At 44.0% G+C, this 26,722-nt stretch overlaps 1 protein-coding gene across 1 annotated transcript in view; it reads left to right on the top strand.

The window, feature by feature from the left end:
• The first annotated feature begins 879 nt into the window (after positions 1 to 879).
• Positions 880 to 26,722, top strand: part of LOC108508714 (neural-cadherin-like) — a 55,302-nt gene continuing 29,459 nt past the window's right edge. Inside the window, exons 1-12 of the mRNA XM_017837734.1 lie at positions 880 to 2,089; positions 12,200 to 12,394; positions 12,855 to 13,080; positions 14,381 to 14,585; positions 15,002 to 15,113; positions 18,709 to 18,958; positions 19,926 to 20,068; positions 20,416 to 20,588; positions 20,934 to 21,102; positions 22,795 to 22,965; positions 26,217 to 26,389; positions 26,518 to 26,685. Coding sequence (XP_017693223.1) covers positions 880 to 2,089; positions 12,200 to 12,394; positions 12,855 to 13,080; positions 14,381 to 14,585; positions 15,002 to 15,113; positions 18,709 to 18,958; positions 19,926 to 20,068; positions 20,416 to 20,588; positions 20,934 to 21,102; positions 22,795 to 22,965; positions 26,217 to 26,389; positions 26,518 to 26,685 — 3,195 coding nt within the window. The remainder of the gene's footprint in view (positions 2,090 to 12,199; positions 12,395 to 12,854; positions 13,081 to 14,380; positions 14,586 to 15,001; positions 15,114 to 18,708; positions 18,959 to 19,925; positions 20,069 to 20,415; positions 20,589 to 20,933; positions 21,103 to 22,794; positions 22,966 to 26,216; positions 26,390 to 26,517; positions 26,686 to 26,722) is intronic.

The following is a 26,722-nucleotide window of genomic DNA, read 5'->3' as shown; positions in this document are numbered from 1 at the left end:
CATAGTGTGAAGGGAGATACTGTTGATCTTGTTATTAGTAGAAAGATGGTTTGATGAGTAGCAGGGAGCGATTGACATTGCAGTGGTCTGGCTTGGTTTCATGCTTCCATTGGTCACAGATTAACCAATGCAATGATTCCCATGCCCAGACTGTTTTATGCATGTTTAGCAGAACTGATACGTTTGCTTGCTGAGTTTAGAAAGGACCATTTTAGTGTTGCTCTCAACAACAGCACACACTATTCTTGTTCCAAAAATATTTTGCCCAAAGACTGACATGTTAAAAGTGATAATTGGTGGTGGTGTTTGTATTGTATGCTGAGACATGGTTTGCTCTTCCTCCTTCTGCTAAAATTACATCTTTCCTTCCAGAGCAGCAACCTAAATGTGCACTTCTAAGAGGCCATGCTTCTAAGACAAGCTCAGCTTACATCAAAGAAGCACTTCTACTGGGTCACAACTATTCTTCAATGATTCAAATATCCCAAGACCCACTATCCTTTGTGCAACAGTGGTTTTTCCTGTGTTTCTCCTACTGGTCACTTGTAGCTTGACTGGGGCTTTTTTTAAATACAGACTCAGGAGAGCAGGAGGCTGCCGTTTTCCCCGAAATTGCCCCCCACACACACACACCTCCTTAGAAGGCACAGTTCCTTATCCTGTGCCCTCTCTACCTGTGGAGGAGCGGGAGCAAGCAGCTGGATGCATGTGGCACGTTTGACGCCGGCTGAATGCCAGGCACCCACCAAAGCTGCTCCATCACTCCCCTTCGAAACTGGACAAGAGAGAGAACATATAACAGAAGGTTTATGAGCTGAGACAAGGACAGGGAGGGATCACTCACCGATTACCGTCACGGGCAATGTGGAAAGGGGGAAGATGAGCGATTGGCCCGGCAACGTTGTAGGCTTTGCCACGGGCGGGCGCCCCCCTCGACCACGCGGGGCGGGCTCGCCCCGTCCCCGCCCATGGCCGTCACTGGCCGGGGCTGCCCGTGCCGTGGGTGCCCGCGGCGAGAGCGGCGCAGAGAGGCTTCGTGGGGTGCTGGGCTCCGCTCGGCTCGGCGGGAGCGGCGGGATGGGCCGGGTGCGGCGGGGCGGCTGCGGGCTGCTCCCGGTCCTGCTGCTGCTGCCGCTGCTCGGCGGGGCGGCGGGGCCGGGCTGCGGGGGCTCTCCCCGCCTGCTCCGCTTCTCCGGGCAGGTGCCCGAGAACAGCCCGGCGGGGACCCGGGTGCGGGGCTTGCGGGTGCCGCTGCGGAGGCTGCTGGGCCCCGGTGAGCCGGCCGGGGAGTGGGCGCTGGAAGGAGACGGCGCTTCGCGCTTCTCTGTCCAGCGGTGGCCGGGCAGCGGGCGGGGGCTGCTGCTGCTCCTCACGGCCGAGCGCCTGGACCGGGAGGCGCAGCCCGAGTACGGACTCTGGCTGCGGCGGCGGGCGGGACGGTCCCCCCGGGAGGCGCTGCTGCAGGTCCGGGTCCTGGACCGCAACGACCACCGGCCGCGGCTGCCGCCGGCGCGGCCGCTGGAGGTGGACGAGCTGGCCCCGCTGGGCACGGAGGTGGCCCGGCTCCGCGCCTCGGACGGTGATGAAGGCGCCAACGCGCGCCTCACCTACCGCCCCTGGCCGCCGGGCGCCGGCAGCCGCCTGCTCTTCGTGGTGCCCCGCAGCGGGCAGGTGCTGACCGTGGGCTCGCTGATGGGGCTGCGCCGGCTCCACCTCTGCGTGGCCGCTCTCGATCACGGGCGGCCGCGGCCGCTGCGCAGCCCCGCGCGGTGCCTGCGCTTGGCTGTGCGCGGGCGGGGGGCGGCGGGGGGCGCGGGGCGGCGGCGGGGGCCGCGCTCGCTGCAGCCGCCGGGACCCGGAACCCGGCGCTACACGGCCCGACTGCCCCGCGGGACCAAGGTGGGCGACACCGTCTTCACCGTCCCGCGGAGCGGAGACCGGGCGGCCGGCGGCTGGTTCGAGCTGGTCTCTCCCGGCAACACTCCTGTGGCCGTCGACAGGACGTCGGGGCGGCTCTACCTGCGGCGGGAGCTGAGAGCGGGCGGCCGGGCGGAGGTGCTGGTCAAGGTGCACCGCGACGGCGAAGCAGGTAGCGGTCTGGGACGGGCGGCGGGGACGGGGTCGCTTTTCCCCACGGGTCTGGCCCAGGTGGGTCGGGATGGCCGCGAAAGGGATGGGTGGGGATGAAGGGTCGCTCCGAGGGAGGAGGATGCTGATCAGGCACGGCCGTGCCGGGCACTTGTCACTTGAGGAGACGCGGCCGCAGTGATGCTGCGCTCCTGGGGCGCGGGAAGCCGCAGGCAGCTGTGGGAGCTGCCCCCCGGGCTCGGTAGGAGGTGTGGAAATGTGCCGGCTCTTTCCCGGTACCTCCCTCAGAGCTTTTGCGTCCTGCCTTTGAAGGAGCAGCTGAAAACGTAGGGAATGGTGTTTTGGTTATGTTGTTTTGTAAGGAATTCTTGTCACAGCAGGTTCACTTTAGTAGGACTGGAGGCGTCCGCTCAGGGGTTAACAAGTGGTTAAAGCCTGTTTAAAAAGGGGGCACACCAGGATAGATAGTTTGTCTATTGTGGGAGCAGTTAGCAGAAAGCCTTTTCTGCCGCTGTGGTCCTCTGTGACCTGGGAAGGGAGAGGTGACACTGCCCTGGGTGTGGACGCTTTCAGACCTGCAGCTGCAGCCCCCTGCGCTGGAAGAGCCCTCTGCGCCTGGTCGCTGAACTGCACCGAATGATGCTGGGGGTCAGCTACAACTCTGGTAGAGTAGTGCATGGGAGGAGAAAGGAGTCACTGCAAAATAAATGTCAATGAGCTTAGGACAAGCAAAACCCCAAAATTATCTTAATCTAGAATCCTAGGAGTTGGTGTGCAGAACTAAATGGAGATACCTTTATACAGCTGTTCAAGTCCTCTATATATCAACAGCTTGTATACCGTGTGTGGTTTTACTAACACAGCAAGGAGAATGGTTAGACTTGATAAACTTCTTAAACTGTGTTGAACTCGAGATGTGTTGTGGGTTCACAAGCCATCCTTTCCATGTGTTACTTTCGTATTATTCAAAGTAAGTTTTATTGTGTGTTTGTAGCTATAGATCAGGTCTCTGATAACATTACTGATTACCATTTGCTTGGGTTTGTTTTGTATTATTTGCTTGGTTTTTTTCTTAGATGTTTGCAACTTTACTGTAGAGGGAATATTTAATGTTTTCTATAAATGGATTTTAAGCCTAGTGCTCAGAAAATGTGAAACATAGAGCTGGGAGGAAAATAAACATGCTGGAACATGCTGGGGGCTGTGACCTTTATCATCATGTGCTGTGTGTGGTCTCAGAATCCTGGAGCCACCTGCCTGAGAAACTTATTCTTTCAGGAATGTGATGAGTTGTGCAAGTGACAAACATCTAACATTAGAAAAACTCTGCACAGTATTTCTAGGTACTAGCTTTAAACATATCACCCAACATTTAAAGTAGAACTCATTCAAGTTAAAGATGGAGTTGGAAAGGGGACACGTTGCTTGACCATCTTGCTTATTTATAATGAAAGCAAATAACCTTGTGAGCAGTGTTCAACAAATGATTGTGTTGTCCTCTCCAATCTGGTGGTGTACAGCATGTTTTTACCACTGACTGTGCACTGATAATGTATTGATGAGAGATGAGCCCCAGGGAGAAAGGAATTCGATGATCAAGTGGGACAAGGTCATTTAGACACTCCTTTAAGCTACTTTGAAAATCAAAACTATCTCATAACTTTGTACAGTAACAAACTTCGGATCTTTTTCTGGCTGCTTATTTTACAGAATCATGATGAAATGCTGAGAGGATTTGAGCATCCATTTTTTTTATCTGAAGAGACCTGGTGAACTGTCAAAAGTCAAACAGAATTAACTTTGGTCTGCTCCTCATTTCTCCTCATGCCTCTTACTAAATGTAATTAACAGTGAATCACATAGTAATCAATATTATGGAGCGTGTGCCAAACTTTTAATCGTCTCTTTAATTGAAAAACAAAGCTATTGGACCCTTATTAATTACCATTTCTTATGTAAGTCATGAATGCACTTAGGCATTTCAAAGTTGCTGCTTCTCCAGGGGAGCATGTCTTGGGGTTTTGGAAGTGTTGGGGTTTTTTTTTGGGGGGGGGTGGTGGTTTTGGTTTTTTGTTGTTGTTTGGTTTGGGGGTTTTGTGGGGGTTTTTTGTGGGGGGTTTTTTTGGTTTTTTTGGGGGGTGTTTTGGGGGGTTTTTTGTTTGTCCATTTGTTTTTGGTTTTGGTTTGGTTTGTCTTGGTTTTTTTTGGTTTGTTCTTGTTTTTTTTCTCAGGAAAAGCAAGGCTTTTTGGCACTTAAAAAAATAACAAAACAGGAGGTCAGATAGTATCTTAGTGCACTGTTTCTTGCAACTGTAGTCCTAGGAAGACAGGGTATTCATGTGAACAGTTGAGACACTGAAATAAATTGAATGTAGACTACAATAACCTTCTGAATCCTCCCTGCTACTCAGTAGCACTTATAGCAGTGATAGGTAGGAGTCTACTATCTGTTTTGTGGGTGCACTGTAGCAGGCACTGTGAAAACACAATTCTTCTCCCATTGAATATACACTCGGTACATGGACTGTGCATTGCAAAGAGGTTTGCACAACTTTTGTGGCTTGTCTTACCTACATGGAGCAGTTTGCATCTTCTTTAGGAACCTGGCAGCAGGTTGCCTTTGTCTGTCTCTCAAAGCCTTGCTGTTCTGGGCTCTGTGCATGAGTGTAGTTATGAATCAGACCTGGAGTTCAGAACAGTGTGTAGCCTGTGGAAAGGCTGGGGGTGGTGAGGAAGAGTTTAAAGGGCTGAAGGTCCATTCCTCTTCTAAGTCTTCCTCTGTTCATGCACACCTGCAAGTACCTACCTAAGTCCTCATACTTGTTACCAGCTTACACAGGGTGTGACGTGTGTGGCTGCACAACTATTTCCTCCTCTGCCCCCACAGCTGTCCTTTCTGATGCTGGCCATAGGTACTGGTGCACACTGTGTAGAAGCTTTACATTTAGGACTTTGTCTATCATGCTTCAAAAAGGGAAGGAACACCATTTCTTAGTCCTGTTCTTCAACTCTACTAGACTTTTAGCTCAGCAACTGGGGGCTTTTTTGTTTGGTTTGGGGGTTTTGTTGGTGTTACTTCCATGATCACAGGTCTGAGAGTGCTTCAGAGCTTTCCTCTGGAAACAAACAACAAAATTAAAACATTTTAAAAACTAGAGGATGACACCACAATCAGACTTTAAAGGCTAGGGATGTGGCAGCAGTAAAGATAAGATGGATTTTGAAGTCCTGTTCCCCACATCTGCCTGAAGCTTTACCTGTGATGTACAGATATCTGCCTGCAGTGATGTCTTTGCTACCCAACAAATGTCATAGGTGTCTCAAACACCCAATGTGGTGGAGGTACCTGCAGTAGCTGTGCATCCACACAGAAAGTGAAAAATTGGCTGAAGATTTCTCTTTGTTACTCGTGTGTGCAGTAGCACCTGCAATTGCCTTTTAGCTCCATGGTCCCACTGGATGAGCCTACAGGTAGTATTGAGAAAAGCAAGACCTTGCCTCCTAAAATTGTTGAGGTGATGTATGAGTGGAAAACGTGCCCAGGGGCTGGTGTATATTAAGAAATAGTCATGAAAATAATGCAAAGTGATCTCTGCATGCTGCTCTGTCAAGCTTGCTGGTTGTGGTTAACCAAGAAGGGAAAATTGAAACCCACTCTCTTAGCTTTAGATGAGGCAGTTGGTATAATCACATTGCCCAGGTGTACTGTGGCTGTGGGCTCTTCATCCACAAGTTGATGTAGTTGTTTGTGGACTGCCAAGGGAATAAACAAGCCTATTGCCATAACTGTGATGGTAAGGGTATTGCTTTGCCTTCAAGATACAGCACTCTGTGCTCGGTCCAACGTAAGTCCAATCAGTGCCGCAGTGTGTTGCAAGAGGATATGATACTCCTGAGCATTGTATCCAAACCTTAGGTGTATTTGTGAGACCAGATCTGTTAATTAATAGAAACGTCACCCTCAGGAATCTCATCAGTGTTTGAGGTGGAGCTGACACATCATGTTCATGACAGAGTAGCTATACTAAAAGTACTCCCCATGCCAATTTTTGTAAGAATTGGAGAAAAGAAATTCATAAACTTAAGCCTTTAATTTTGAAGGGGCGATCTGTGTCATGAAGGCTTTCCCTGCTGTGAGAGCTCCTTCATGCCCCTGCACTTCTGCCAGTGGGAGGGACAGCTCGTGCTGGGGCAGAGGCATGAGCATCATAGGTGTTGCTGACTGGACTACTCCTCGAGACCTAGGAAAAGATGCTTTCTCTTTTCCTTTTCCTCAGTGAACACCTTTATTTGGGATGCCCATCTTCTGGCCAGCTGCTGATGTTCAAATTTGTAAGAATGAATTTGCCACCAGACTCAAAAGCTTGGGCAGGAGAGAGAGGCACAGTGGACAGCATGACTGTGTAAATATCACTAGAAGTATCACTAAAATGCTAAAAAGCATTTCTAAGAGTAATAATGAACTCTGCTTAAAGATTAATTACTGCCTTTTTTTTAAAGTTTAAATATCCTTAAGTAGAGTATTCCCATCTATACTATCTTACAAAATCTGAGTGAGAAAAGTGAAAAGTGCTTGAAAGAAAAAAATAATTTAAAAATTAAAGAGAATTGACTGTCTTTAGCTTTAAAGGAGCATATAAGCTGCCTCTCAGTGCCTAAGCCTAAGCCCTCACGCCTATGGTTTATTTAACTCTGCTTGGTGTTCCAACCCTTTTCTAGCTCTGTTGACTTGCAGAAATGTCAGTGATGGCAGCCAGAGGCCTTTTCTCTGCTCCTCAGAAGAGCAGGCAGTCTTGTCTCCTTGTCCTCTTCACTGGAGCCTCTTCAAGGGGATAGGGCTGCTACCTAAGGGAAGGGAAATATTCATCATTGTCAGTGGCTTATCTTCTTTAAATTATTCTGTGTTGAGGAGGAGGTGTGAAATGTAGTATCCTTAAATTCAAAGGATTGTGGTTTCCAATTTGTCTCATGTTTTCTCTTGCCTCTGTGCACAAATCCCCTTTGTTTTCCTTCCCTTGATCTTTCTTGAGGCTCCTCAGATCTGTCATATCTTTAGGAGACTGGAGCATGAGCTGCACGTTTTAACCTCTGATGACTATAACATTAAACATTAAAAAAAAAAAAAAATCCAATTTCTTGTGGCAAGCAGACAGTCTGGTTTCTGCTACAGATCTTGGAAATAGGGGGTGGATCCGCCTATTTCATGTCCAAGTGCAGTGTTAATGCATCATGCTCTGGCTGCAATTTTTAATTTGAGGAAATACAGCTCATTTGAAACTAATTTTGTGTTTCAGTCCTGAAGATGACAAGGGTCTTTTAGCATTATAGTAACCATTTGTCGGGTGTAGATTTACTGGTTGTGATTCAATAACGAGCCAAACTCCTGATATCTTGCCCTACCACTGAAGACTAGTGGTGTAGCCTGACAGCACAATGAGGGGCTTTGTAGACATCCCACCTTGGTGTCCTGGCAAGCCTGGTACTTCAGAAACTTCTTCAAATACCATGATGTCTCTTTTAAATTCAAATGATTCGTTTTGACAGAGGGCATAGAAGCACGTTTTTTACTTCTCAACTTCCCAACATTAGTTCCATCAAACCCACATCAGCCAGTGCAGCTCTAATCCTCATCTCAGGAAAAGAAAATTACTTCTATCAAGTTTCCTCCTTTTGTTAAGGAAAAACTAAATGATTAAAGGAACGAGGAATTGATACAGATTTGCAAGAATAGCCACTTGCAGTTTCAAAACCTTTTCCAGTTCTTTCTTTGCTTTCATGCTCTTGTCTAAGGATGGTGCAGGTATATCTGCTCTGATCTGGTGAAGTGTGTTTAGCCCTCAAAGGCAGAAACCTCGCAGCTCATCACTGCTTGGATGGCTGTGTGGTGGGTTGCCCCATTCTTGCACTTCCTACATCCTAACCTTTTTACTTAGGTTCCTCTTAACTGGTGACTGGTTGACATCCTTTTGTTAACATGCCTTTCCTAAATGTTAGCACAAGTTAAAGCTGAGGCCTTGGGCATACACCAATATCTCCAGGGAAATCAGCCCTCCTTAATATTATCTTCTAGACCGATCATACCAAGACTCTTTCCAATGTGTGGTGCCAGGTGTTTTATCCTGTTGATTGTCTTGTTTCACAGGCTGTAGAGCCTGGTTTCCTGATTATTTCCTTCCTTTCAGTGGATGATTCATATTGACAAAATGGATGAGCTGCAACATAGTGATGTTGCATTTTGATTTAATCGGATGCTGTGGTTGTGTCAGGAACAAAATAAAACATTATTGATTTTGGAGGCTTGATCTGTTAATGTCTTTCCAGTTATGGCAGCTGAAAAAATAATGCATTGCTGGGGAAAACATCTACTTTATCCAGACTGGTTTTGTTTCACCGATTTGTTTCAAGTCAATGTGATAATTTTCCATAGTATTTGATTGTCATGTATCTGTAACACCTTAAAATCCTTGAGTTTCTCACATCTGATGTGTGCATAAAGGGGAACTACCGGAACAGAAATGTCCATACTGGTAGTGCTGCTTCTGAACAGCTCTTTCTGTGTGATAGGGGAACTTCGTGCTGTTTGACTGACCCCTTCTTAGTCTCCAGACCATGTTCAACACTGCTTTTTTAGGGTTTTGGACTTGCTCCAACTAAGATCTGCTCTTTGTAACTATCTTTTCTTCCATTTATTCCCTGTTAAAATTAGAGCTCTGATCTGTGTGCATATAACCCAGGCTGTTTTGTCAGCATGCTTGCAGGTTGCTTCAATTTAAATTTTGTTTACTTGCATGAAGAAAGCAGCTTCAAGCCTGAAAATCTGAAATAAATGCTGAGGGAATGAAGGAGTGAGCCAGGTCTCAGCTGCAGAAAGACATTCCTCCTTGCTGCTGTACCACAGCCCTCCAGGTTTGGCCTCATCCCATGTCTTTCCTTTCATGTGTGGTGCTGGATGTTTCTAGAGTGGTGTTTACTCCTTCCCTCACTTCTTACCCTTAAGCAAACAGCAAAATAAAACACATGGTCCAAAGAATGTTTATGCTATGAGTTCCCTCAAGCTGCAAGCGAATGAGTGACATGTGGACATGTATGCCTCAGAAATCAATGAGATGCAAAAGCTGAAAGGCAGGGAAATTAATGTATGATGGAAAGGATTTAACAGTCTTGCTGGTACTGTGCCCCTGCCTAGAGGCAGGCTTTGCAACAACAAAGTGATTGCCAGAAGATATTTGTTTAGTCAGGTCTTAAAGATCTCAGTGATGGATGCTGTCTCACCTCTCTGGACACTATCAAATGCTCCATTATCCTTATAATTAAAAACATGCTCCGAGATCCCACCCACAGCATCTAATGCCAATCTTTTCCTTGGGAATGAGAGTTTGTTACTTTTTGGTTTGCAGGTTAGGGAACAACTGACTGACTTCATACATCAGTCTTTCAGCATCTTATAGTAATGTTGGCATATCTCTTGTAGTCTCCTGAAAATCTCCAGGTCTTTCCACCTCTCTTGATGTTTTCTATTTGTGCTCTTGGCTCTTCTCTGGACACTTGCCAGCTGGTCCACATCTTTCTTGAAATCCATTCCCCAGAACTTTAGTTCACTGGGTTGCTCAGGGAGGTTTTGGAGTCTCCCTCCTTGGAGATATTCAAAAGCCATATGGATATGGTCCTGAGCAGCCAGGTCTAGGCAGCCTGTCTTGGGAGTGGTTGGACCAGGATGACCTCCAGAGGTACCTGCCAACCTCAGCCATCCCATGAGGAGGTGATCCAAGGCTTTCCTAAGTGTCACAATTTTACCAAGGTTCGTAGAGGGCTGAACATGAGCCAACAGTGTGCCCAGGTGGCCAAGAAGACCAAGAGCATCCTAGTCTGTATCAAAAATAGTGTAGCCAGCAGGATCAGAGTAGTGATTCTTTCCCTGTACTTGGCACTGGTGAGTCCACAATTCAAGTTCTGTGTCCAGTTCTGGGTTCCTCACTACAAGAAAGACATTTATATGCTGGAGTGACTCCAGAGAAGGGCAACGGAGCTGATAAAGAGTCTGGAGCACAAGTCCTGTGAGGAGAGGCTGTGAGGGAGCTGCGGTTGTTCAGCCTGGGGAAGAGGAGGCTCAGGGGGAACCTTATCACTCTCTACAACTCCATGAAAGGAAGTTGTAGCAAGGGAGTGGTCACTCTCCTCTCAAGTAACAAGTGACGGGACAAGAGGAAATGGCCTCAAGTTGTGCCAGGGGAGGTTTAGATTGGATATTAGGGAAAAAATTCTTCATGGAAAGGGTGGTCAAGCATTGGAAGAGGCTGCTCAGGGAAGTGGTTGAGTCACCATCCCTGGAGTTATCTAAAAGGTATGTGGATACGGCACTTAGGGACATGGTTTCATAGAATCACAGAATCATTAAGGTTGGAAAAGACCTTTAAAATCATCAAGTCCAACTGTCAACCCAACATCACCACCATGTTCACCAGTAAACCATGTCCTTGAGTGCCATATCAACTTCCAGGGATGGGATTCCCAGGCTTAGTTGTGGACTTGGCAGTACCACGTTAATAGTGGGACTCGATGATCTTAGAGGTCTTTTCCAACCTAAACTCTTCTATGTTTCTACTTAAATACACATTTCAGAGAGAGGGAAGGTGAATTTTTTTTAAAAGTCCAGAAGAGTATGGTTAATTTGAACCGCACATATATTTCCCCTGATATGGTGTCCTGAACTCAGTGAAATTTTTTCGTTTGTCTGTCTTTTTTGAAACAAAAAACTCTGTTTTAGGGCAGACTTTAACTGGGTTTTACAATTCTTACAGCAGGATTAGGACCTCCTTATTAATTTGTATTTAACACTTGGATCACCTACATGAGGCAATATTAAGGAATAATCGGTATAATTATAATTTTTGAAATAATTCTCTAGGTTTGACTAAATGGGAAAAATGCTTGACTAGATATTCATCTCTGCAGAAATTAGAACTGCCTGAATTAGACCAATGACTGAACAAAAATACCTTTAAATGCTCTGTGCCTAAAAGCTTTCATTCTGTTATTTGGCTGTACCAAAATGATGCTGTCTGTAGCTGGCTTAATTAAGACGTGTTTCTCAGCCCCACCTCTCAGCTATAGATAAAATACTGACTGCTACAGCTGCTCTCATGAGCCACTGGCTCATGCTGTGGGTTGTGCCTTGTCTTACACAGCAATACAGAGAAAAAAAAATTAACCAATGTTCCTGTGTAAGCAGTGTTGGCATATTAGGAAACCAGAAACCATGTAATCTAAGAATTTCCTTTAGCTGAAGAAACCATGTCTTAAATGATTTTATATGTTTTTAAAACCCCACAAAACTTCAATTAAGTCCTTTCCTTCCTGGGAATGATGACCTCTGGGAAATTTGCCCAGCATATATTTTTACTGTGGGGTAAGGCTGCTCGTCAATACAGGTCTTGCATATTAGCAGATGTCTCTATCTATGGGTAGTCTTTTATTTAGTATCAGATCCCTGAGGTCTACAGTTAAAATTATTTGGAATTTCTGGCTTATTTCTTGCCTTGGTGCTGTTTTTGCCCATGTGCTCCTGTCTTCTTCCACCCTGCGTGAAATGTGGCCTGGCTGAAGGCAGAGATCAAGGATTTCCTGTATGAGGCACAAGTACACTGGTGGGTGTTTCTTTTGACAGTGGTGTAGTCCTTAACAGACCTGAAACCTCAGTGCAGTTTGTTCAAGTATGTAATCATATTTTTTCAGACAGAAGACATGGATTTCTCATATGTATTTTCTACTCCCCACTTTCTACATTTAGTTTATTTTTTCATTCAAATTTATTTTATATATTCAGTAATATATTCATTTTGATTTGAAGTCAAATCCCAAAGCCTCCTTTGGAACACAAATGTGCTCAGGAAAATTTCTTCAAGAAGCCCATATAAACCTTTAGCATCTATTAGCAACTTGATGTAAGTCCAAAAGGTTTGAACTTAGGTGTCCCTAGAGGTAAAAATACTGTAATTAATTCTCCATGGGTTCTTTGCAGTGGAAGATTTTTACAGATACTAATGAATAAGATCAGAAAATTCCTGACTAAAGTTGTGAGCAAGCCGTCCAGAAATCCATGCATCTTTTGCAGATAATGACTGGTACCTCTGTCATGTGACACTCTTTGCCCCAGAAGATGAACTCCTGTCCTGGGGCATGTACCCATACCCCTACCTGGCACGTGTGGATCCAGATGCACGAAAGGGCACTGTCATCTACCAGCTTGTCGCACATCACAGTAACAGTGAAAATGCCAGTGCTGGGATAACTTACACACTCATTGCAGGTAGGTCTATTCTGAAGAAAAAGGTAAAATTCTGTTGAGTTGCAGATGTTTCTTAGCAAGTTCCCATTTTACAATTTAATTGATAGATTTTTCCCTTGGGGAATCCTTAAAGATACAGTAGGTACAGAAAGTAGAAGCTGTAAGTGATTTAAGTAACAGTTACATGGATGGGAATCTTTCTTGTTGCCATTTTCTTTGCTTTACTTGTATTTTTAAATTGATTGCAGCCTTACTGTTAGCTTAAGGCTTCATTTCTTACATGTTCTTGTCTCTTTTACACTGCACTGGTCACCAGAACACAGTGTGGGTGACAGATAAGGTACACAACTGGAGAAGAAAAAAGAAATGCATGCAGGAACACAGGCAGATGATTTGAGGATAGCTTACCTTAAAATGGTGAAGATGGAAATGTTCTTGCCATGGGGCATTTCTCAGACCAGCTTTGTAAATATATTGACAGGTGGTGAAGAACGATTCCAAGTGGATAAGGGTACTGGCATCATCATGACGACTGGCTTGCCTTTGACATGGAACAAGGAGTATGTGGTTACTGTGGAAGCCACCGATGAGTACGGCACCAAAAGCCCCTATGCCTCCATTTCTATCCTGGCAGGCTCCCGACCTCCACAATTCACTAACATGTCCTACAGTGTGTTCGTGCCTGAAAATACTCCAGCAGGGGAGAAGTAAGTTGTACTTTGTTAGGTGAGCTCCCTCCCTGCAGTCTGAGAGGAGCTTCAATTTAGAGAGAGCACAGTAGAGTGAAACTTGTAGTTTTGCTTCTCAGGGCTACAAGTATTCATTTGCCTATTACACTTTTAAAATAACATTGTGTTTTCTAAAAGAAGTTATGCCTGATCTGGTGTTCCAGAGTCTCCAGTGTGGAACGTGGGATGTAGTCTGGGATGCTGGAATTATTTTAATGTTTCTGGGGTCCTAGCACATTGCATTGTGAATTAGAACAGCCAACCTACTGTCTATGCATCTCCTGGAGATATAAATGAATGCTTGAAAAGTAGACTTTTAATTAACTAGATTTGGAGTTGTTCATGTCCCATTTGACTTAAATTTTTAGAAAGACAAGTTGTTGCCAGACTCTTGAGATAACAGCACCAGTGTGAAGTGCAAATAGATAAAGCTGAGTCTTCAAGGGGCTCTGCTGTTGCATGAAGAGTAGTTAAGCCAATTCACAGTGGGGAGATGCTCCTGAGCTGGCTCTGGTTTTATTGTCACTATTCAGCTGCTTGAGAGCAGAATGGGCTTTAAGGCACCAAGTAGCAGGCGGAGCAGTGCAATAGGGACTTTAAGGAGTAGAAAATCTCAAAATAAGCTGATGAAGTAGGAAAAATTGCTGGAGATGCCCTACTTAGTCCTTAAAAGGGACTGAATGGGAAGGAGGAGGGAAATTTTTCTCCTTCCCTGGAGCTTCCAGTGAGATGAGCTGAAAATGTATTGTCATGATGGTCAGAGACTGGTGTGAGAGATGGAGCTTCAAAACCTAAGTCACTGTATGGAGGCAAACATATCTTTCATGTCCTGCCAAGGTGGACAGCAGGATCTGAAAAACTCTGTGCTTCATGGGTTTCCCAGCCATCTCTGAACCTGTTCCTTTTCTGAATATACAACTTCAGAAAAACTCAGAAGTATAGTAGGTCACTTATCTCTGAAACTGAAGGTAAATTAGTTACTACTGTCAAGTATTTAGAAGGGTACAATAGGAAAGAAAAAGATGTTTTAATGTTAGTGGGATTTAAAATGGGCCGTTATCCCAGCCCTGCTATGTCAGCGGATAAGTTTGGTGAGAGAAGAGAGGGTAGGTCAACTCTCTGTAGCATAGGGATTTCTAGTCTGAATGCAAGCTGAGGCAAGCATCAACAGAGAGGGAGCAAGACACCTTTCCTCCTCATCATCTTCCTCCTCTAGGTGCTCAGGAGACAGTTATTGTTGTTGTTTGGAAGCAAAGAGTTGTTCTCTCATTCTTTACAGAGTAGCAGTTGTTGAGGCTGTTTCTTTCCAGAGCCAGCCTCTTTCGTACACTCTGCTGACAAATCCCTCTGGGCTCTTCAGGGTGAGGCAAGAGAGCGGAGAGCTCAGCCTGACCCACCCTGTGGACTACGAAAGTGAACACCATCTCTATCATCTCTTACTGAAAGCCATGGAAGTTGAGAGCACTCTCAGCAGTGTGACTGAGGTACATGAATCACTTCACATCCTACCCACTGTCCCTGCAATCTTTGTTAGTTTACTGGTGGAACCAGTTACACTGGTGGATAGCCTAGGACACTTGCAAGGATGTTGGGGAGGAAGGGGACCTTGCAGAACAGGAAGAAAGCTGGGGTCTGACTTAGGTTCAGATCTACGCTTTGCAAATACCTTTTTTTATTTCTTTTTGGCTTTGCCTCCCATCTGCTTGGAACTGGAGAAGAAAATAATTCTTTGTGATACAGGAGTAGTGTAAGAAAAAAAGGAATAGTGTAAGAAAAAGTATTGGAGGTGTAAGGATGGGAGACCAAAAGCACTGACTGCCATGGCAGTGTCTAGAACAAGGTGCCCATTTTCTGAAGTGTAGAAGCTAAAATCTCCTCTCAGCATGTCCTTTTGTCTCAGGTCATGGTCCATATCACCGACGAAAATGACTGTTCTCCTGAATTCCAGCGCTCCATTTACAGCAGAGACAATGTTCCCGAAACCATTCCTGTTGGCACATCTCTACTGCAAGGTGAGGACCATTCCATTGCCTTTCATTTCAGTCTTGCCACAGACCTTCTAGTTTGTTCCGTTTTCACGTTCTTGCCACGAGGAAGTGCTCACTGCCTTTGTAAGACATGGATGGCAGCTTTCCTGGAGGTAATAGATGGCTTTTAGATATCCTGGAAGTAGAGTTGTGAGTGTCTTCATGTGAGGATCACTGTGCTGTGCCCAAGGAAGGTTCTTGTGGTACCCAAGAGACATTAAAGCAGCTGATAGGCAGTGACTTAGTGGATTGCCATAGCTTGTTTCCTTTAAATGTTGTAGCTGTCTTTCAACTAATCTTGGTAATCTTTTTGTGTCCCAGACACAGCTGCAACTAGTTAAGAAAAAAAAGTGTTGAGGAAAAGAATTTTTTTTTAGATAGGCAGATAGTTTTATCAAATAGGTATTAATGCTGTATAACTGACTTGCAAAGTGTTAAAAGAGAAAACTTTGGAAAGCCTGTGAACTTTTATTTATGATTGTGGCTTAACAGTCATCATTCCACATTTGCTGTGTTTAACACAGCTGAGTGATACTTGCACATAAAACCTGAGTGCACAGATGATGCTTTAGAGGCTAGAATAGTATCCTGCTGAAAGATCAGAGCTGTTGGAAATAATTTTTAGCTCCAAGTTCCAAAAAAATCTTCAAGGAAATACCATGGTTGCACAAATAAAGAGTGAACTTGGGTGATGTTGCATCTCTTGTGTCAGTCCTGAGAGACCAATAGGCAGGGAACAAAAGCCCATTCTCCAGCCTGTTTTACTGGTGTCAGTTAAATGCCTTCAAGATGTCTAAAGATCTGATGTAGTCTGATGTGTTGTGATACATGCCATAGCTGTATTCTGCCTGAAACAGGGAGAACACTTACAGGTTCACTGTCAGCATTCAAACTGAAAGGAGGGGCAGGTACTGGGATAGTAATGGGAAGACAGGCTGAGACCTTGAGGGTTATGAACTGTGTGAAAATGGATATGTGTCAAGGCAAGACTTAGCAAAAATTTACTTGTCTAACATGTCTTCTGAAGCCAGTAATGTAAATTCCCTAAATTTGGAGCTTAACTCTGCAGGTTGCAGTGGTGATAAGAAACTTAGCTTCTTTGTATAAGGGGGCTGCAGGGTCTGCTTTCTCTAATACTTACCAAGAGAGTTCAGAGCTTCTTGTACTTCATTTTTTGGTTTAATGGCTCTTGGGAAACAAGAAGTTGATCAGGATGATCAACTCCTGAAATTCCTAAGCATGTGATTTTCCTTAAAGAGATGAAAGTTCTTTTCTTCAGGAAACCTTTAAAGCTGATCAAAATGCTCTTAGTTGCGGGGAGAAAATGTACGCACGACGTCCAAAGCAAGCAGAATGGCAAAGCTGTGCATTTGCATCCCATTTTGTTGTCTTGCCACATGTGCAAGTTTTCAAGAGAAAGATCCATCTTAGAAAAGAAAATGTGAGGTGGAAGTATAGTGACAGTCAGTGGAAATGAGTGTATGAACATTCACTTGCTGTTGAAGGGCTGGGCAGGGTTGTTAGTGACTGCAAGGAAGTTGTATGGGCAGTCATCTGTACCCTGTGCTGGATGAGATCTGTGCCACTAACTCTGACTGCCAAAAAAAGTATTATCTCAGGGGGAAAAAAAACCCAAACAGCTCTTACCTTGGATGTAGTTCCTTGAGGGGTGGGATTTTGCAACCTCAGAATGTCCCACAAACAAAAATAAATACAAATGTGAGACAGCCTTTGCCATTCTGGGCATGTGTGAGTTGCTGTTGATGGCAGTGAAGAAGGTAGTGTGATATGTGGCATTTGTTAAAACTGTTAGTAATGTAAATGTAGGTTTTAATTGTCAACCATTTTTATTTTAGCACACTCGAAGTCTGGCTTGTATCATGTTTGTAGTGCAGATGCTATGCTGAGTCAATCCATCTACTTAGTCATTGTGGGCAGGTTTGTGCTCACTGAGTGTGCTTTAAGATTTCTGGATGCAAACATGCTATGATGAGAAAAGCACGGAGGGGTGTTCTCAGCAGGGATTAGTGTACTCCCTCAGCCTCATCACTATGTCAGCAGAACACGGCTTAGAGTTGGAGCTGGCAACTTTGTACTAACACATGAGGCTTTGAGCTGGAGCTAGCTTGCACTAAACTAGCTCAGAACACAGGCAAAGCCAGCACAGACCTGCTTGTGGCTGCTATATGATCCTCAAAATATCTTTGCAATGCACATCAGTTTGTGGGATGGAATTAAATGGAATGGGAATAGAATTCCGAATTGCTATTTGGAAGTAAGGCTTGTTCCTGTCATGTACAAGTAAGTATCACATTCCCTATTTGCCAGAAAACATCTGGGTGAAAGGAAATATGATAGTTAAGCATATAAAATATATTTTTGTGAATGGTTACAATGGCTCACTAATGACTGTAGACTAAATCAGAACTTTTCAACTCAAATATGTCTTTCTAAAAACAATACTTAACCAGATTTAAGTCACAGTAATTTCAAACTTTCTTGAGTTTTTAAATATATTTTGTCTTTCAGTACAGCAAGAGAGTGATCAACTCTAAAGCCCCTGATTTTGTAATCTGTAACACACAAAAACATTTACACAGCAGGATTTGGAGAGATTTTAAACAAAGTGTTACAACCCCCCTAAATGTCCTTGTACACAAAGATGAGTAACTTTCCACAGGTAGATGTAGTTGAGGTTTTTTGCAAATAAGTAGAACAGAATTTGTGTACTTTTGAAATCTTTCTCTCCCCATTTCCTATTTTGAGTTAATATTCTGATAGAGACAGGTTGTTGTTTCACCTATGGATGATGCTGCAGCTCCCTGCCAGGGTGTCCACGCACTGCAGTCACTGGTCTGCTTCCAGAAGTCCGTATGCTACTGTAGTGGCTGCATCCTACTGGTAGAATAAGGAGTTTGTTTAATACCAGTGTGGGTATGATGTGAAGCCTCCTGTTTGGCTAGAAAAATTGCAGGGTAACTGGAGAGGTGAGCTCCCACTCTTAAAAATCATATTTGATGCCATGCTGTGAGCCCTAGCTCTTTGTTGTGCTGATTTGCTGCTTCTGAGCAGATGGGACACCCAACATACCAAATAAACACTTGCTGGGGAGGAATGTTTAATCACTCTTTGTACCTTGAAGCACCAGGTAATTAAAAAGTACTTTATCTGTAACATAGCTGGAAGCTAATTAAATTTGAACGGCATCCCCAGAGAGAGTGACTACACAGTTTATGACTGATAATATTCAACCAATGTGCATATTGATTGTGTGGTAATTACCAGTGTTGACTGCTGTTTGTACAAAACGTGTTGTGCAGTATTGGGATCACAGCTCTTTTGCAAACTCACCTGGCTGTGATCACTCAGGCTGTGTTGAAGGGGATGGAAGAATTGTTTTGATTTTTTACTCCCAGCCTCCTGCTAAGCTCCCAGACTCTAATCATTAAAAAGAGACTTTCATGGATGAAACGGATTTAGGTGATGCCTGTTCTCAAAAACAAAGAGTTGACTTTATAGGAAATAGCATAACCAAACCTCTTTTACAGTATGACAAGTCTGTTAAATGTGTTCTCTTTAGTACTTGCAACAGACTGCGACTCTGGCTCCAACTCTGACATCACTTACTTCATCCAGAGCACTGATTTTTCCATCACGCATCACGGGGTCATCAATTCTAACCAGAGGCTGAACTTTGAGCGAGCAAACCATATGTATGAGTTTGTGGTGATAGCTGTTGATAAAGGACACCCTCCTCGGACAGGGACGGCGTCTGTGCGGATTCGAATGGCCAACGTGAATGATGAGGCTCCCGTCTTCTCCCAGCCTGTGTAAGGCTTCGTGAACTCCTGCTTTGGGTTTAAAAGATGCTGTTCATATGTGTAACCTTAATAATACTTGGCTGAACGATCACTTGTTGTTTTGTGCAACTATAAGTACCGCTAAAACTGAAGGGTAATTTCTATATAGAAAGGCTTTAGTAGTTGGACTTTCTTTTCCAGATTGTATTAAAAAAAAATACACCAGTTGTGATACCAGTATATTCACTTTATACTTACAGAGGGAGAACAGAATAAATCAGAGACCTGATTATGCAGGGAATGATTTTGATGACGTTGACTTCTAGATCTCTAAATGATTATCCATGTATAAATAGATGACAGACAACAATGGTAGTTAGCAAAAACTAAAACTTAATTTTACCGTCAACAGATTGTATTGTAAGCTAATTTCATGAGGCCTTGCTTGTTTAAGATGCCTCTTTCTTTCCTGTCAATAATCAATACAATTTCTATTCTTTGCACAGTTTTCAAGTATGGACATACTTTAAATACAAAACATATATATATTTAATTACAAAACATCAATTTACATTCATCTCTGTAGTATCTGATGCTTTCCATTAATATATAGGGACATAAGAAACACATCATGACAGATGTTCTTTTTCTCAGCTTTAGGAGGTATGTGATCCTGATTTGCAGCACAGTGTAGTATGGTGCATATTCATATCTTCCAAAAGATCTTTGGAATTTATGTATACTAAAAGTGCAAGATTGCACTTTTTATGTATACTAAAAGTGCAGGATTAGTACTTACTTATTAAAGTAAGTACCCCATGCTGAACAAAGAAGACCAAAGTCACATCTTAAGCCAATTAAAGATTTCATGAATGCATGTCCAAAGCCTGAAAAAAAAAACCTATTCATAATGAATTTATAATTTTGTCTAATGGTTACCATGGCAATGGTTCATCTGATACTGTACATGCTGCCATTGCTCCTGTATGTCCATCAGTTACAGAACCTTCCTTTCGGAAGATGCTGGTCCCAGCACCTTGGTGGCTACTGTTCGGGCAGAGGACCCTGATGGAGATGGGCTGCTGTATCTGATTACAGGAGGCAATGAGGAGGGCAACTTTGAACTGGATAGCCAGAAAGGTAAGGAAAGAGGTTTTAGAACACAGTTATTTACCATCTAATCTCTGTTGACTCTGCTTCTCCTGTATGTCAAAAACCATAAGAAAGCACCATATTCGTATAATCTGCAATTGGGAATGCTTCGTATCAGTGAGGATTAGTTCTTTGATATGATGGTTGTTATACAACTATCAACCAAAACCTAGAATCCTGGCCCAAGGCTGTGCAGACTAGGATGACGGATTCCTATGCTTTGCAACTAAAATACAAACTGAACCAACAACACAGTGGCAGAGAAATGTGATGCTCGCTCGATTTTGTTTGTTTACTCCCTAAATTAAAATGACACTTTATGCTTCCAAATTTAGGTATCATTAAGCTCCGCAGAAGCCCACCACCCAACCTGAAAGGGCCACAATACATCCTGAACATCACTGCGATAGATGACAATGCCTCAGGGGGACCCACCCCTCTTAGCAGTTTTGCTGAGGTTATTGTAGGAGTTAATGACATTAATAACAACAAGCCTGTCTTCAGAGAGGTAAGATGTTTTTCTACAGATACTCTTTTCCCATCCGTAAGTGGAGTTCTAGACTCTCCTTAGCTACTGGTGATTTCTGGCTGGCTGAAGGGACTGTGTGTGCAGAGCAGAATGAACTTGTAAGCGAACAGCAGTCAGCTTTCTTCATACAGAAAATGTAAAGTCTCCATTCTCCTTTTTTCCTTCCTCTCCCTTAGAGATTTATTTTTTTGTAAGTATAAGTAATAATAGTGATTTTCTTCTGAGTTTTTCTCAGACCTGCTGGAATAAAAACATTGACACTGTGCAGCAATTTCATGTGACTCTGTGTAATATTTAGGGTCAGATGTTTGGGTGTATTTTTAGTGCGCTTACTACAGCGACAGCACCTGGGTTTTGGAGAATCAGCCTCCAGGCACATACGTGCTACAGGTAGAAGCCTATGATGCAGACCTTGGCGTCAATGGAGAGGTGAAGTATGGGCTAATGCACCGAGATGGAGCTTCCCTAGGCTTCAGCATTGACCCAGACACAGGTCAGTAGCTTCGGATTGCTGAGATAAAATGAAAATGACATTTTTTTGTAATGAAAATGCCACTGTATGAGTGTGTTCATGTAGGCTCATGCTTTAGCAGTGTAACTGCAGGGTTAGCTGTAACAGTTTATAGGATAAACCCTTGATAATGTTCAGAGTATAAGGTTAACCATGCACATAGATTAGACTAAATTAAGGTTGTAATGATTCAAATCATTATAAGCATAGAATGGTTTGGCTTGGAGGAGATCTGAAAGATCATCTAGTTCCAATGCCCCCGCCATGGCAAGGACACTTTCCACTAGACCAGATTGCTCAAAGCACCATCCAACCTGGCCTGGAACACTTCCAGGGGTGGGGTACCTACAGCGTCTCTGGGCAAACTGTGCCAGTGCCTCTCCATTCTCACAGTAAAGAATTTCATCCTAATCTCCCTCAGTTGAAAGCCATTACCCCTTGTCCTATCACTACATGCCCACAGAACCTCTCCAGCTCTCATGTAGGTTCCCTTTAGGTACTGGAAGGCTGCTATAAGGTCTCCATGGAGCCTTCTCTTCTCCAGGCTGAAAAATCACAACTCAGTCTGTTTTCATAGGAGAGATACTCCAGCCCTCTGATCATCTTCGTGTCCCTCTTCTGGACTCATTCCAACAGGTCCACTTCCTTCTTATGTTGGGGACTCCAAATGCAAATTAAGTAGGGAAACAAACCCCAGTTCAATAAGCAGATAAAAACCTGTCACTTACCTTCCTATTGGATCAAGTGTAGCTATAAAAGTGCAGAGCAGAAAGTGTGATTTAAACAGCCTGAGTTTGTTCTTCCCTTCCATATGGCCACAGTTTATTTCTCATCTCATGCACAAATAGGAGATCCAGTGCAGTGCAGGCAAAACCCTCATACCAAAACACGGCAATGATGTCTTGATGTATGATGTATTTCAAATGACAAAGTCATAAATTTTTTTGAAGTTTCTACAGTTAAAACAGTAAAATTTGGTACTGGCATGTCCAGGACTGTACAGGACACTGAAAGGGCCTACAATAGAGCTGCAGACCTCTGGACCTGAGCATAGTAGACATGGAAGTGATCTCAAGAAGGCCAGTTTGAAGTCTGTTAAACAGAAGAAAATAGTAGAGACAAGGAGAGACTTGATTAGTAGGGAGAAAAAGTGGAAAATTTGGAGAAAATGGTTTGATTTATCCATGGAGCTATGTGATTGATGGAGCTGCCCAATTTTAATTCGTTTAATGAGACAGCCTCCAACTCCTGTAGTAGAGATGACTTTGGCCACATCACTTGTGCCTTCTGTGGTGCGACTCTTCCTCAAAGTAGTAATGAGCTGATTCAGTTACTTGACTGTCATTGGAATAAACCTAAGAGAGACCTTTTGATAAGAAAGAGAAAGCCCTTCTGTGCTCCAAGAGCCATGAGATCACAAGGTGCTCATACTGAAGCTCCTTATCAAGGCAGCAGGAAAGAAAGCTGTTGACTGCTGGCAGCAGGTGACATATGAGGAGAGGAGAGATGGGAGAATTGAATTTGGTCTTGTCCAAGATGTGCATTGCAGGGTTGGTGTAGATTAAGCTTGACAGTTGTGTTGCGTGCGGTCAGAGCTTCCTCTTGTGCAGGAGATGTGCAGATCTCAAGTCCCGAGGCTGTGACATGCAGAACAGGGAGTGTCTGTGTTCCCAGGAGTCATCAGAACCATGCAGAGTTTTGACCGGGAGAAGCAGAGGGAGTATATGCTGTCTGTTACTGCTACTGACCAGGCACAGGAGCCGCTGATCGGCGTGTGTCAGATCACCGTCCTCATCGCTGACATCAACGACAACGATCCCAAGTTTGAGAACAGTCGCTATCAGTGTGAGTGTTGCTTAACTACCTGTCCCAGTGCTGCCGCACGAGCCTGGTTAGTAGTTCCTTATACCAGTGGTCATTTTTTTAGGTGACCAGTCTTCCTCTGTTACCCACTAAGCCTGTCACTGCTTAAACCATCACCAGTGCAAATGTACAGAATTGATCAGTCCTCTTTATTCATTGCAGTTCTCAAAAATATTGATTGTCTTCACTCCTAGAGATGAAGCAGATCTGATCCCTTCCCTTTGCAGCTTTTCCCAGCCCAGCTTTTCTCCGCACTGAATCTTTATTTTATGTTCCAAAACAAAATATGACATCCTAGCTGGGAATTCATCAACCCTCACTAGAAGTGCAGTTGTCATCTGTGTCTCTTTAGCACAGCACCTCTGCTTGAATAGGCTGAAGTGGCATTTGTCTCTTCTCAAACAGCCTAAAATCCTTGGTTTCTAGGCTGCCTTTGGTTGGGAGCCCCTTATGCCGCCTGTAACTGTACTCCTGAGCTAGCCTCTCCCATTTACCCTGGTGATATTCCCTTTTTCATCCCCACACAATATGCTTTTCATTTGTCTTTCATTTAATTTCACTTGATGCTTCTCCAGCAGAATCCTGCACTTCATTACACTCGGACCCTCTAATGTCATCCACAAATGATGGTCACACTCTCTAGCTGTTGGACTAGAACAGGCCCTTCCTTGCATAATTGCCTCAAAATGGCAAAAAACTGATGATGAATGTGACAACTCCATTTTGTAGATGTTTGCGAGTTGCGTGGAAATGTCATGGAGGGCAAAATGGTGACCAATGCCTTACTAAAATGAAGGTGGCTCACAAGTAAGTTGTCTTCAGCATCACAGAGGCCAGCATCTTAGCGGGGTTCAAAAACAGATTGGATGTTTGACAAGGAGGAGAAGTAACCTGCTAGAAAATAGGCAAAATATACATCCACACTTCAGAGTTATGCAGAGGGACAGAAAGAAAATTGTGTTAAATCTTTTAGAGTATTTTGCAGAGACTAACTCCAAGTGCCAAATTGGTTAAAATGTGCAGATTGGGAATAGCCATTTCTACATTCCTACCAGTGTTTTCTGCAAGCCTGGCCAAAGCAGCACTGAGAAATCAAGTAGAAATGATCTCTGAGAAATATTTTTGAGCAGAGCAGACAAGTCACTGAGGTAAAGACAAAGTGCAAAGATGAACCTTTCTGTTCTACTGTCAAATGTCCTTCAGGTGAAACTGCCCAGTATTTTTACTTCAAAAGCTGTGAAGCTGAGAGATTGCATTTGGTAATTATGATTGATTCAGCACTTCTGAGGAATGGGCAGATTTTCTTTCTTTTTCCATGAACACAAGGTACCAGCAAAGGTCCTGAAGCAAAGGCAGCACTTTGAGATGGCAAAACTGCAGATAATGAGGTCACTATGCATAGCATTTTGCCAGCATCTATACATAAGTAATCAATGCTTGTACGTCACAGAATTAAAAATAGCTCCTTCTCTAACAAGATCAAATGCCATTAGTCAGAGGTTTCTATTCATTCTGGAAACTGCTGGTTCTTTATTCCTCAGCACTAGGATGTTGGTCAAATCCCTGATTTAGCCATGCATCTTATCATCTGCCTGCAAAACAGACATTAAAGAAATGCTTAACTCCCTGCAGTAGGGATGGTATAGTAAATGTTACTTACGCCAGCAGCAAGCAAAGCACATGAAATGAGAGAGTACAGCCCTTTCAAGTAATTTTATATTTTTTCCTACAATGCAATTTAACAGAATTTGACTGATAAACACAACATAAACACACAAAAAGTGGTATTTTACACTGTTTCTTAGCAATTAATTCAATTTTCATGAATCTATTTTAGTGCTGGTAATCTCTTCTGAGATTAGCTTTAGCTGTTACTGACATACCAGGGACAAGAATCCTAGGACAATTAAATGACACAGGGGCTAAGAGAAGTCAATTGTTGTTCATGAAGAAAGTAGTTGTTGTGGTTTAAAGTTTTACTGCTCCACTGCCACAGACTGTAGATATTAAGGGAGAAAGCCAAAACAGAAAACATGACCACTCCACTTTAAGTAGTATGCAGCTCTGATTGTCCCACCTCAAAAATGCTAAAGGAGACACATAAAAGGGAGATCAAAGATATGAAACAGTTTCTGAACAAGCCATGATTAAATAGAGTGACTGGATTGCCTAAACCCAACTGCATGAGCCTTCACCCTGTCAGGACCATTTCAATACACTGAGCTGATGGAACCTTAGTACATGGAAACGTCTCAAAACCATGACCAGGCAAGCACCCATAGCTGCTTGGAGAAGGAACTGGGACTGGATGGCTGAGAATGGAGGGAAGAACAAGACTGAAGTCAGATCAGAGCAGTGTAAAAATGGGAGTGTGGAAGAAAGACAGCCAGCAGGGATGCAATAGCTTCATATAAAGTTGTGCCTTGCAGAGTGGAGTAGGAACTGACTGCTCATGAATTCCCATCACTTTGTTGATGTCTCTTCCGGGAATCAGGCTTTAGGAAGACAAACTTAATTACTCTTTTGTGCAATGAATACTTCAAATGTGTGACTCTTTGCCACCAGATTTTTAGATACAAGCAAGTCCAAAGAAGGACCGGTCTGCCTAGAACTGTAGGCACAAAGACATGATCTCTGTGTCGGCTGTATTGCTGGGAATAGGGAGTGAGACCTAAAGAAAGAGACAGGTATAAAATGATCATTGCCCTTGCCCTGGGGGGCTTCTCCAAAACACTGGGATGTTGGAGGCCTCTTTGGCATGACCTGAGTCTTCATGCTTTGTGATTACCTACTGCCTCCCACTGGCAGTGCTGCTGCCACCACTCACATTCAGGATTAATTCAATTCACACAGAATTCCCTTTGATGCCAACCTGCCTTTATCATCAGCTGGGCACAGCAGCCTGGGCTGTGATCCGAAGTAGCAGGCATGCAACCAGCTGTGGGGTTTGGCAGCGCTGCTGTGGAGACACACAAGTGCTGGCAGCAGCAGTGTCAGTAAATCTGCATCACCAGCAGCTCGCTTAACAACCCAGCATGGCTGGGGAGAGGGACAGGGAAGTTAAAAGAGGACTTCAGACACTCTATTGGTGACAATACTTTGTAACCTGCCTCATTACAGAAACATTTAATCTGCCATGAATGGGACCATGACGTTTTACAAGGGTATTTCTTTATACACACAGCCTGGTAAACTAGATCAGACCTGCTGACACTACCTTTGTCTTTTCAAAGACTTCCTTAGCGAAGACACTCCAGTGGGGATGAGTTTCCTCCGGGTTGCAGCTCACGACAGTGACCAGGGTGTGAATGCTGCTGTCACATACTCAATGTTAGAGCATCAAGTGGAATACTTCCAGATCAACCCCAGCACAGGTTGGGTGTACGTGAACTGCCCACTACCCCAGGTAATATGAGACTCTGCTTGGAACAGAGCAACCTCCAACTCCACAAATCCATTGCAAATCCATTAATTGCAATCTCCTGGTTTGTACAAAATGGTTTGCAAATATACTCTGTTTTCTTTGTTTCGTAGACAACTCGCATTAGCCGCTATATTGTAGCGACAGATGGCGGCAACAGGAGCAGCACAGTGGAGCTGACGGTCACTGTCACTAATGCACTCAGCCAGCCACCACGGTGGGAGCAGAACAGATACTGGGTAACCATCCCTGAAAACACCATTCGTGACACCAAGATAGTGGTATGTTAAAAATGTGATTACTTCCCTCCCTCTTCAT

This window comes from Lepidothrix coronata, unplaced genomic scaffold (assembly GCF_001604755.1).
Source record: "Lepidothrix coronata isolate B3197 unplaced genomic scaffold, Lepidothrix_coronata-1.0 Scaffold309, whole genome shotgun sequence".
Taxonomy (NCBI): Eukaryota; Metazoa; Chordata; class Aves; order Passeriformes; family Pipridae; genus Lepidothrix; species Lepidothrix coronata.
This window is presented reverse-complemented; position numbering and strand designations above follow the sequence as displayed.